At 43.4% G+C, this 12,768-nt stretch overlaps 1 protein-coding gene across 1 annotated transcript in view; it reads left to right on the top strand.

Moving 5' to 3' along the window:
- The first annotated feature begins 17 nt into the window (after positions 1-17).
- The window catches only part of LOC118511490, a 37,711-nt gene continuing 24,960 nt past the window's right edge, over positions 18-12,768 (top strand). The window contains exon 1 of the mRNA XM_036054641.1: positions 18-99. Within this exon, the coding sequence (XP_035910534.1) occupies positions 58-99 (42 nt within the window). The 5' untranslated portion in view covers positions 18-57. The remainder of the gene's footprint in view (positions 100-12,768) is intronic.

The raw sequence follows: 12,768 nt of genomic DNA, 5'->3' as shown, positions 1-12,768 counted from the left end.
AACAATTCGGGAACAGTGGAAGACACAACTGGAGCATAAATCTATTGCAATGGGTCGATGGAAAGCAGTCGAAGCGATACAAACCTTATAGGATCTAGGGTATGCTTTCAATATTTTTTACATAAAGTTTACAAATGTTTCATAGCATTATGTGCTTGGTTTTCAATTGATGTTTTATTTAATATTTATTTTTCTTTCAATGTGTTGCCATAATTGGTTTGTTACTGTAGCCGGCTTGCTTCGTTTGACTACGGCTTCATGTAAACAATATCCAAAAAAACATCGCAGAAACATCGCGCGTTGTGGGATAAATACCGAATGATCTCTCTTTTGGTAATAAAATATACATTGACCATTTCAATTGAATTTCAAAACGGATATCGTAGTTTAAAACCGTTATTCAACCATCTTTAACAGTTTGGAAACATTTCGATTGAAAGCAAATGAGCTGCGTGTGCAGCCCACCCAAGCTGTCATAATGTGTTCGATGTTTTTTTGTGCTTTTGAATTGCCGAAATAACGACGAACGCGTGACGGTTTGTTACAAAGCGCACAAAATTGTTTGTTTCAGATAAAGATGTAAACACCACAATACAAGTTTCTGAACAAAATAAAGCATAATGTTCATTTTTTCGTTGATAGGTGAATATTTTTAAAAGTCAAATAAAAAATACCACAAGAATACCACATGGAAGCAAGCAAGATCACAAATTCCAGACGAACTATGGTGAGTTGGAAAAACTTCGGCAAAGCATTGATAACCCAAGAGAACATGATCAAACTGGAAATGGTCCAGTTCAGACCTTTCAAATATATGGCAAAGGGAGACGAGTGCGCCCTGGATTCTTGCAAACAAAGTTTAAAAAAAGTGGATGAAGTTATTTGACAATTACTTTAAATTTGAATTTATTTTTTTGGCAAATTGTAGTAACGTTCATTCAATATTTCGCTCTATTCGAGGGTCTTATAAGCTGAAAACTGGGGTTATATTTTTTAGATGGAACCATGGGGATTATCAAAGCTTTACATACATACAGGGGAAAAGGAAAAAGGATCTGGACAAAGTGCCAGCTAGTTTATCTTTCCTAATGCATTGGGGACATTCAGGCCTTACCTTAGTAGTATTCTACATGCTCGAATATCGTTTTCCTGAAATATTCTTTCAATTCCACGTAAGCGCAAGAGCAATTTGTTTAAGTCTTTCATTTTAAATGCTTTATTGAAAGAGAATGGATAAGTTGGCTTAAAAGTTCCTCATTATCGTTCTTGATTTTTGTTTATTCAGAAGAAACTTTGGAAATATTTTACAGGACCTTTTCGTATGAATTATTTAATTTGAACTTATGTTCATTCCAACTAAATTCGATCATCAAACCCTGTAGAATGATTTATTTAGCTAAGGCACATCTTCATTAAAATCACATAAGAGCACCACACACACACGCACACAAAATTGTCTGTTGAGGTCCGCTTTCGAGCCACGGATGTCCAGTCACAACTCTTGAGTAGCTAACAAGTACCGACAAGAATTGCGTTTGGACAATCAGAGCTAGAAATTGGTCAAGTTGGCACTTCTGCAGATGCCGATGCTGCTTCTACAGCTCCTTCTGCTGTTAAAACCACCGATTATCTGTCAGCATATATCGAGACGAACAATTTTACACCGAATAATGTCGTTTAGCGGATCGTGAAATGGCCCGTTATGGCCGCCCCGTCCTCGGGCCCGTCCTCACTAGCGAGCGTCACCAATTCTTTTGATTATGAAAAACTCAACAACACAAAGCATAAAAACCAATCCAATTTACTTGCAAAAACAGCAAAAGCACACACACACGCGCACAAGCCCATTCACACAGACCAGTCAGCTGAAAATCCGTCGGTCGTAAAATGTGAAGCACCAATTTTGACTCGGCGTTTGTTGGTTTGCAGGCAAGAGGCCAGGCCAGACCCGTAGTGGCTGGGCATTATCGTTAAACTGGTCGGTCGGTTCTTGACGGTTGGGGAAAACGGGTGTCCACTCTACCGATGGGTGTCCTGATGAGTCTCGGTGGTCCGCTTTCCTGTGCGGTAGACAAATAAACGCAATCCGCTTTAGCTCGAGGTTTTCCACCGGGGCCCTGCTTTTTTTCGCTGCCCACCGCAAGGTCGGTGCTGCGTGTTTTCATTGTCCCGGGCAGTTTTTTTGTTGTTGTTTGGCTGGCTGGGACGATTCGGTGAAACGATTGTCATCGGCGATGAAATGAAAAATCCGTCCAAATGGTCGGTGAAGCTTCTGTGATCTGCGAAAAAAAAAATAGAGCCTGAAAATAAAAACCGAACGCAAAGGAACAAAACTCAGTCAGTCCGGATCAGTTAAACCGATGGAGAGAACCAGATACGAGATACAGGTTGTTTTTGAAAAAGTCATTCCGATGGACGCAAGTGTTTTTCCTTCTCCCTTATTTTTGGGGACATTTGGGCTCCCGTTTTCAGTCCATTACAGCAACGGTGCTCCGGTGTCTTGGAGACACTCAGGCGTTAGATCGTGGCCCAAACGAAAGGGTGAACGTCCGCGTGCAGGTGGACGATTATCTCACCGGGACAACGAAGTCACGTTGAGGAGCTCGTGCCACTCGCAATACCCTATCCTCGCGATACGGCCTCTCCCGGACGACCGGGATTATCTAAGCTGGGTTTGATTGCTTTTTCATTGTTGTTGAAAGTTCTAACCCAAGCCGTCGGGTCACCCAGTCCGGCCCCACATTCGGCTCAAGCTTAAGAAGGGATAGAAGAAATGGACAAAGTTTGCCGTGCCGGTGGAATTGCCGCCGTCTTTGATCTTTGTTCTTGGCGCGATCTTTTCATCGGTTAAACGGGTGCGTTTCGGGTGCTCGAGAAAAGGACGCTAAATGGGTTGGCTCACCGTGGAAGGGAATATTTGTGAATTTGAAACACTTACCCCAACTTCGGGGACCGGTGTGCGAAGCGAACGATTAATTAAAATTAATTGCACAGAGGCATCGGGAACCATCGGTGGAACAGGGCACTAGAGTTGCTGTACCATTGCTTGGGTTTGTGCGAAAAGGTTGCACGGGAAGGGGGAGTAGGACGCGAAACAGGTTAATGCTGCTGGATGCAAGCTTTTAATTGCTTTCTTTCATGTACGCCATCCCGCGGTACTACCCTATTTGCTTAAGATTGCAATTTATTTCTCGCCTCGCTGGTCGGAGCTTTCTAACGCGGAGTTAAGTGTACGATCATCAAATGCGATGCTGCAATGGGAAATGAATAACTATGCATTATTTTAATGATGTATGTAATCAATATAAAGATGGATTTTATATAGGACCTGCTTGCCCCCGAGGCTATAGGTGAAGGATGTAGCACTTGTTGATGGGGGAAAAATCGAACTTTAAGAGGAATTTTGTAACTTTTGCTTTCCACAAACATCTATGAGATCAAAAAATCAGCTGGCTCAGGCCAGCCACCTTTTTTATTCCATTGACTTATTAGGCTTATGATAACCACGTTGTTTCGATAGTCCCTACTATGGAGATCTTCTTCTTCCTTGGTACTACAACCTTCAAAGGTTGAAATCACTCGGCCTGCAATTTCTGGCTTTGTGTGATTTAGTTTTACCCGTAGAAAAGTAGTCAACCATGCGTACGGGGAGGCGGTCTGGATGGGATTTGAACCTTTCCTGCCGTTTGAAGACCAGCACCGTTATCGCCTCGGCCACTGGACCGCCCCGCTATGGACGGCTATGGAGATCAGTCGTTACATAATTCTCTGTAATAGATTTTAATATTTTTTGTTTAGAATTCGCCATTCAGGAATATTATTATAGAAAGTAGATTATAGAAGATATTTTCAAATTAGCTTGACATACGAATCTTTGACCTTAGACTCTTAACTCCTATCCGTAATACCGCGTAATGGAGATTTGATATAACAAGCACTAGTTATAGCCTCAGGTTTTCGCTCTATTTTGCTCGAAGAAGCTGTAATAGATGTGGCTCAGTTGATTGGAACATTCCCAGATTATCTATTTTTAAAACCAAGAAATTTTACTTTATTTTGCTCTCCACCATTACTTTAATTTACTACTTACTCTCAAAAATCAACAGCTAGCTTTGTATATCAGTTAGTGCACTACTATCAACAGATTCAACTATCACAGCTCGAACAACTTTAATAAACTATTGCTCAGCTGACTTTAAGGTTCGATGTTTTATTAATTTTTCTTATATTTTTTCTGCTACAACAACTAATTTATCATTTTCTGTCAAACTGTGTGTGTCTGTGTGTCTTTTTTTGCCTTTTTTGTTTTAAAGTGTCGTAAAACAAAAGCTAAATAACAAACTGTATCGAATGCTACGAGTATTATCTCTCCATATCCTTATGATATTGAATAAGCTTCACATCCGACACACACACAACAAAGTAAAAATTGATAAAATAAAACAGCAAAACAGCTAGCAAAATATCCGATTGCATACCCGTACCGACCCACTTCCGGACCGTGGCAAACATCAACAAACTGCGCCATTTCGGTATGTTTTAACAAACCGTCAAAAATTCGGTGCAATCTGTTATCCCGCACCGGAACCGGGAGTGTATTGAGAGCTGAAAGAAAGAAAAAAGAAAACAAACGAACACATGCAACAACAAAACCGGTCACACACAGCCGAAACGAGACGCTGTGAGTGTGTGTATGTGTGCCAAATGTTGTTTGTTACTGTTTTGCATTGTTTGCTGCCTAAATCAACACATTTCCGTTTCGCGGATTCGCTTCAACAGTTGCGTACATTGTAGTAGAACTAGGCGCGGCATCGGTCGTACAGAATGAGCCAAGAAGCCAGAAATAGCGAGCAGGAGGCAGGAGGGCATGCAAAGCGGCAAGCAAACAAAAATTTTAAAATGTTTATCCAGAGTATTAGTCTATCTATTCCCTCCCTGTTTTTTGTTGGCATCCCTACATCGTGCTAAGATTGTACGTGTGTGTTCGAAAAAACATGGGAATCGAGAATAGGGACATGAGAAACATGATCTGAGAAACAAATCCAGAGGTGTATGAATAGCTCTCGTTGGAGATTGGATAGAAGAGAAGCTTTGTTTACTGTCCTGAAGCATGTTCAGGAATCGGAACCGGACGTTGCTTGACCGTCTGTCGTTTGTTTAAGTTTATTTTGAAAATAATACGGAACTGTCTCGTTGTCAGGAAAATCATTGGGATTTATAAATAGTACCTCGAACACTATTTACAGATCGAATCTTTTAACTTCTAAACTTTTCTGTATCGAACCCTATTTTCGTTCTTTTAATCGGTTTAACGTCTCTCTTTCTTCTGTCTGTGTTTTTTCCCCTCGAAATGCCATTTAGAATACCAGAGTCGATGGTGAAGTGTGCGTTCTACAGAGTTTTATATTACATTTACGTCACTTTTATGCAATAGTTCCAGTTTATTTTGCCTATTTTCAATTCACGATTCGCTCGTTTTCATTAACTTTTGTTTGATTTTAATTTACCACCGAGATTGCATACATTGAGGCGCATCACGTGACAATCGGGACACTGATGTTTACTTATGAGGCTTTATGGGAGATACTCATGTCCGTATGTGTGTGTGTTTATGTATAACGCATATGATTGTGGCTTTGCGGTTCTGAGGTCCTCGTCAAAGGGATGACGTAGAGCATACACACACACATGGGGATGGGGATGGGAAAAATGGTCCCACCCCTTCCCGTATCCGACATGGAGTTGCAATGATGATGTACAAAGGGCTAGCCACATCCGGCCCACTAGTGCATTGTAATGTCCTGCGTTGGTCATGTTGCCATGAAGCCTGACTAAAGCGTTCGCCATCGACCACGGGAGGACGAGATTAATTGAAGCGAGATCGTTTGGAAAATACGAATCCCAGCCAACGTACTCATTGGACAGTGCAGTTGAACTGGTATCGGAAAATCGGTTCCGCCCGCTTCCGCTTACCGCACCCCACCGACCAACCTCTCCATGTGGGCGTGAAGTTTATTGAAAATTACGACATTTCCTAGGGCCGTTCTGTGCCCGCAAACACAAAAAGGCAACGTGACGGTGACGTTGCTCGTGACATGAAATGCGGGGGAGCGGATCGGGATTTCCCGGTTTTCCCTTACGCCGGAGAAGGAAGCGCTGTAACGATCGTCACATCACAAAAGGATTCCACTGGCAGCAGCAGCAACAGCAGTAACACAGACGCATCTGTGCTAATTCACAGTTGTTAACGGTACGGATTGGTTGTGCTGAGGGCGGCTACGGCTTGTAATTTGCCTAGTGCGCTTGTGTGCGCTCGTCGTTACTTTGGTTGCATAAGTCTTCATTTTATTTCCATCTTTCCCGATGGTGATTGTTTTAGTCACCGGGCGACACACATCGAGTGAACGGGACAGATGTTAACAGAGGATTATTACATCATGGGTGGGTGGTTGGAACCCTAAGGGAGCAAAAGAAACTTATTTGTGTGGTTAATATTACTATTGATGGGAGGCTCTAAAGTAATCCGGACGTAACAAATGCTTTAATAGAATTTTTCATTTCGCAGGAAGAATACATCTACGTTTGATGGATATTTCGTTACCCTTGAATATGAATTTCATTATCGTAACGTTCTGTTTCAGCAGTTCTTTCACACCGACTAGTTTGCTTATATTTTCCATTGTTTTGCAGCTAATAGAATGGAATTTAATCATAGGTACTGTAGCTCCGTGGTTTTAAAATTTGAATTTGACGTTCTTGATGGACAGATTGCTCCTAGCGCCATCTACCGTAAATCACGCTTAGTGGATATCAATAAGCTTGACTTGCTACTGCTGCGTGGCAAAGAAAGAATAAAACGAAAAATTTCACACTCCCTGCGCTTAACCAAACTTACTTAATTTAAGCTGAATTTATTTATTTACCTTTCCGACAAGGCTCACTGTCAGTTGCTCACCTTTCCGTACTTAATTCGCAGCACCACATCCCGATCCGGAAGAAGCTCGCTAGGGAGGAAACTTTTTAAATCAATGTTTTCGTCGCCGCTGGACTATGGCCGCTGATTGGCAGGTATCGACTTGCATGTTAATTAATTTCTTACGCACCGGAGCAGGAATTACAGCCAAGTAGATGGACCTCAAGGTTATTTCATCAATGGCGCTCGACTTCAGCTGCCTGTGCGAGAGTGTTGCCGATTCGTACGTCGTGGCATCCGTCGGGAATTGATTGCCGCAAAGCATCCGAAGAAGGTGCTTGTTGAGATTTAATTTAAGACATTCCCCGTTTCTGCAGCATTCATTCACTTCCGTCTATGGGTATGTGTGTGTGCAACCGAGGGAGTTTTTTCTTTACCGTTTTTATTCGTATTCTTTCGAGCGTCTCTCCTGCTCGACGGGAAGGTAACGCCGCGAACAGAACACGCTTTGTGTGCATTTGTTGTTCTCCATTTCAACCGTAGTAATTAATTTCCGACTGACTATTTGTGCTGCAATGAAAATGGAAAATTAAATTAAAATTTAATTGTTTTTTTGCTCGCTCGCTCTTTCCAGCTTATTTCTCTCGCGTTCGCTGTTGTGTCTCGCAAGCTCCGCAAGTAATCGGCACATCGAGACGCGACTTACTTATTCCCAAGTTGCCATGGAGATGGAAGTTGTGCTCGTTCGAAGCGGGGGAAAGTTTTTCATTTCAGCTTCCTAGGTTGCTAGGATTGCGAGATTGCTAAGCGGTTTCTGTTGTTGGTTGTTGGTCGAGGTTAAAAAGGTTATAGGAACCGGGAACTGTAACCGTTAACAAATTGGACACATTGCACTGACGCCTTTCGGTCATTTGTTGGAGTGTGAATAAACTGGCAGCTCGCCTAGCTGCAGCTGACCGTCAGCGTTAATGGCGTCAGATTATTATTGTCGAAGAATTTGCCCTAGGTCTGTGCCCGGAAAGTGCACATTCCAGCACGAGAAGGTCCTCAAGTGCATGTGTAATTTTAACACCCTTATGCACCCACCGTGTCGGTGTGTGGATGTCTTTTGAACGATTCTGCAATTGCTTGGGATGCGCTTTTCCAGCGCTATCCTCGCTTCCAAACAGGACAATAAATGGCCGGAATGATGATAGGGACAGCTACGCTCGCAGGATAAAATGATTGGTCGGACGACGGTGGGGTTTGTTTTTCGTGTGGCGCACAGCGAATGTGAACATCATTGTCGAAGCATACACACTCGCTTGTGCACTAACAAAAATACACACGTACAGAGACACTCACATGCCGGATTGCCGGATTTTGGTGCCGCTGTGCAAACTTTCGCAAACGAACCAAGATGGCGGAACGTGACGGGAAATGACACGTTCAACTTTTGCAATTATTTATGCAGCATTTTTTTTGTTTTTTACTTGCATTCTTTGCCCCCAAACCCAATCCTCACGGGTGTTTGTGCCAATTGTTGGTGCACTTCCACATCGCTATCTCCATTCCTGCGTGCCAGTGCGGTGCATGTGTAAAGGGGTTGATCGCTGCTTTCCATCCCACCAGAAAGGGGGAAAAAACACGCTGGATGTGCATTCGATGGCATCCGTGAATTCGGCAAATACTCTCTCCCCTTCACCTCCACAACACCACCTTCCCCACCCCTCCCTGGGACTTCCCGGGGATGGGATTGCTGTCGTTCTTGCACTGACGGGAAAGTTTCGTGCCCGATTGTTCCTGTCGGTGTCGTTTGATTTGATGGTGTTTTGTATGGATGTGGCATGCCAGTGGCTTCATTATGGCAGCTCGTTTATACCGAGCGGGAGTAAGCGTCCGGTTTTTTTTTCGGGTATCTGTGCGGGGGAGGTCTACAAGGATGATGGAGAGGGAGGGGATACTGGATTCAAACAAGCCAGAGAGTGGTATTAAATTTTAGCAACTACGAACGAAGACAAACGTTACCACGTAGCCCGTTGTGAGTTGAATGTGGTGCTTGGTGCCCAGTGTGTTTCCCAAGCATCTTCATTCTGCTTCGCGGTGCGGAGACTTTATTAAGATATCGTGGAATCATGGTGATAGCGTAAGCGGAAGTGAGCTGGCGTTTTATTAAAAAGCAGCTTGAAAATTATGAGCTATACTATTACTGTTCTATAAGTGACTAGAGCTTCGAATATTTTCATTCGAATTACTGCCATGTGTTTTCTAATTTATAATGCTGTGTGGTTTGAATTAATCCAACCATTTTTAAAAATGTAGTAAATCCTTGCTAAGACTAAAAGAAAAGCTAATGCTTTGTCATGACATGTATTCGATGTTTTGGAGTACTGTTATCAATATCCATAGGCATATTTATCTTATTGTTTAATATAGATAATCATAGATTAAAGCTTGTCCTTTGATCCTATCAACTCCTTGTTTTTCGATACGAAACTGCATTTTTTTATCCAAAACACCTAACGACGCAGGAGTTGACTAGTGTTTGATTCCAGATAAACCAACGAGACTCTTCACAAGGATCGGATGTTATTAAATAAGTCCAGAAGAATATTAGAGGAGCAACCACATGATGCGATGGTCCAAACAACTGTAATTTTGACCCACTGACCTCAAAGTCAGAACAGCCTAGGGAATAAGGGCAATTCTCGTCAGGCCTAAAATTCTTAGCCATGGCATTATTCTTTTGTGAAAAGCTTTATGTAGATATCGGCATACACTGGCAATTAGCGATCCAGCTGGGAATATATTGACAGACATTTATGTAGTTATGTAGGACTTAATATAAAATGAAATGTATTTTGTCCGTAATCCTTAATCCTGTACTGACTCACAATTAAGAAGGTTATTTAAGAAAAGAAAAACTCTAGATAGCATACCTGAGACATGTGAAAACTCCTTTCTGTAAATGAAAGGCTGTGTAGCAAACTATCAAACAGCAAAACTTCTCTCGTACTCACCGATTGCATTAGTAATGTTCTGCCATGTTTGAAATCGTGTAATTCCGCACATTAATCGATTCTGCACACAAATGCAGCTACACCCATAATGGTAGTTTCGTTTGCGTAAAACCTCAAAGGATCTCCCATTTGATGGGATTAAGGGTTTGTGCAATGTGGTACAACCGGATCACTACTCGACCCGCCCGGATGCGCAAGCCATCCTTTCCTAGGTGGTATGGTAAAGTTTTTCATGTATCCTTTAACTTTTTTTCTCCTTCTTTAACCAGTCCACCAGTAGCAGAGGAAAGCATTTTGAAAAGTGGAACGTTTTTGTCCGAAATGTGAAGTACTCTCGGTAGCGTTTGCAATCCCTACCTAACATGTTTCATACAAGGTGTTATACTAGCTAGTTAACTTGCACGGGCACACGGGTTATTCCAACGCAATGGGCAACAACAGCCCATTGTTCCCCCACTGCACTGCTGGAAGCCATTGTTTGAGGCTGAGTGAAGGCTGAGCATGCTGCGGTAGCAACAAAAGCCCAAACCTATTCTAGCAACTCTAAGGTTTTGTTATGGAAAAAGTTGGCACCTTGGCGTATAATTCTGATGCGTTTGATGGGGGTGGCTGGACTCTACACAACCAGGTAGAGAAAGTTTCCTTCCTACGGTTGCTGGCCACAACAACGCACCTGAAGAAGCATGAACGTGGAGGGCGTGCTGGAATTCGATCCGGAAAACATAGATGCTAGCGGAGGAGACTTCAAGCTGAGAACTCCAACTTTAATATCCAGCGCAATGCCGGTAAAACTTTCCCTGTATGTGTGTGTGTGTGTGCCGAGTTTTTCTTGTTTTGTATTTCCGTTGCTTTTTCCACATACACACACACACACATTGAGCCACTTTTCACGTATGCCCTCGCTGTATCAAATTTGCATAATCCTTGTTTTCTTAATCCTTTAAGCTGAATGTTATCAAACGACATCACCGTCGTGTGGCGGCACACAGCACAGACCAACGCAAAGTGTGCCACTGCATTGTACCCAGTGGTCCTACACTATTCCTCGCTTCCTCAACATCTCTTTCGTCCCTTCCAGAAGGTAGAAAGTCACGGATCTCTCTCTTTCTCTCCCTTCTCCACTCGCCACTTGAACATGCGAGTTTAGTTTGACTTCAGTCGTCGACATCGTCGTCATCTTCAAAAAAATGGGGTGGTTGAAACTGCGATGGTGACGTGAGGCCAACTTGCTCGTCCCAAAAGCGCCGAACCGAACCGTCGACGATGAAATCTGGTTGAATTCCGATTTTGCCCGAAAGTCGGTCGCTCTAGCGGTGGTGTTCTTAGGTGGGTTTTTAGGTTTTAGGAAGGCGAAACACATCAAGAAAAAAAACACCCTCCTCGACTAAGAATGCGGTTGTTTGATCGTGGAACAGTGTCGAGGAAAGTCAAAACTGGTCTACTGAAAGACACGCATGGAGCTAAGCCGGCCGGGGGTTGGGCAGAACGGAAGTCAATCTTCTGTTTGAGTTCGGTGGTTAGCGAATGGAAGCGGACGCAGCGCCATATTTGCTCACCTCAAGCGAGCTCTTGTGCTTGCTTTCCGTCATCGTGAGGGCACATTGGGAAAAGAAACTCACACACACACACGAGAGGGACCTCCTTCCCTAGTGCAGGTCGTAAATATGGCTTTAGTCACTCTGCGGAGAAATTGTGGTGATTTCTTGTGTGAACGTTTAAGACCTCCTCGTTTGGTCGGTTGGTTCGTTTGTACGATATTGAAGATGTTTCCGAAGAAAGTCACTCGGGTTTGTGTATTTCGCCTTGGCACGAATGTCATGCATAGAGTATCGTAGCGTGGCGCCTTAAGCATTGGGTAAACGGGGGAGCTTTAACCAATCGAACTGATAAGCGCATTAGCTAGTGGTGAAGTGCAAGAGCTCAGTCCGAGTGGTGCTTGTTTGGCAGTGTGGAGCAACACGATCTCCGGCTTACAATCCAACGTTCCTTGAGACATTCAAATAGAACTCACGAAAGAGGGCAGCATAGCTCAGTATCTTCAAATTGAGCATCGAGAAATACCGTCGATAGATACCGTGTGCACCATGTTTCGGTGTTAAAATAATTACAATCCACACTCACACATTCATCTCCTTCAAATTCCACGAAACGACACACTTTATCTCGGTTCTAAGCGCGCATTATTTTGCCTGGCTGCACTTTCACACCCGATCACGGTGGACCATTTCCCAGATCGGCATGGGCCATACCGACGAGCTGTTATGCTGTAATCCTCCGGAGCGTCTGCAGACGGGATTAGGACATCGGGACGCTGTTCTTATTTTCCAGAGCGGTTCAAAATTAATGCACAGCGGCTGATAGGAACTGGCAGGATTTACCGGAAGCTTAACCGTCACCGTGGGTAGCACAGTAAGAGTGTCTTCTGGCTTCGGTCTTTTTCGGTTTTGTTTTGTGTGCAAAATCTTTTCTAAATTATTTTGTCCCATCGCGTACCGCCTTTTGTCGTTGCCACAGTGTGTTGCCATGAGCTGTGCCTCGGGTCGGTAATTAAATTCGGCGACCCTCGGAGCAACTTTTGGCGACGATTTTCTTGCTTCCCCCCCCCCCCCTCTTCGATTTGGGGAGCATTGTGTGTGATGGGATGGATTGGAAGGTTTGAAAAAGTTTCGTTGGGTTGGGTGTGTAGGATGGATGGTAAGGGAGAAGCTGTTAATTACTTAATCGTCCCGACTGTGTGTGCGTGTGATTTGTGACAATCTTAGCGTGGATTAGCGTTGTTTTAAGCATTATGCTGTCTGGTAAAGTGAATGAATTTCGGCTAAGCGCTGGTGTTGGACTATTTTAAATTCATGTCGT

This window comes from Anopheles stephensi, chromosome 3 (assembly GCF_013141755.1).
Source record: "Anopheles stephensi strain Indian chromosome 3, UCI_ANSTEP_V1.0, whole genome shotgun sequence".
Classification (NCBI taxonomy): domain Eukaryota; kingdom Metazoa; phylum Arthropoda; class Insecta; order Diptera; family Culicidae; genus Anopheles; species Anopheles stephensi.
The sequence above is the reverse complement of the archived record's forward strand: the minus strand, read 5'-3'. Positions and strand labels throughout refer to the sequence as shown.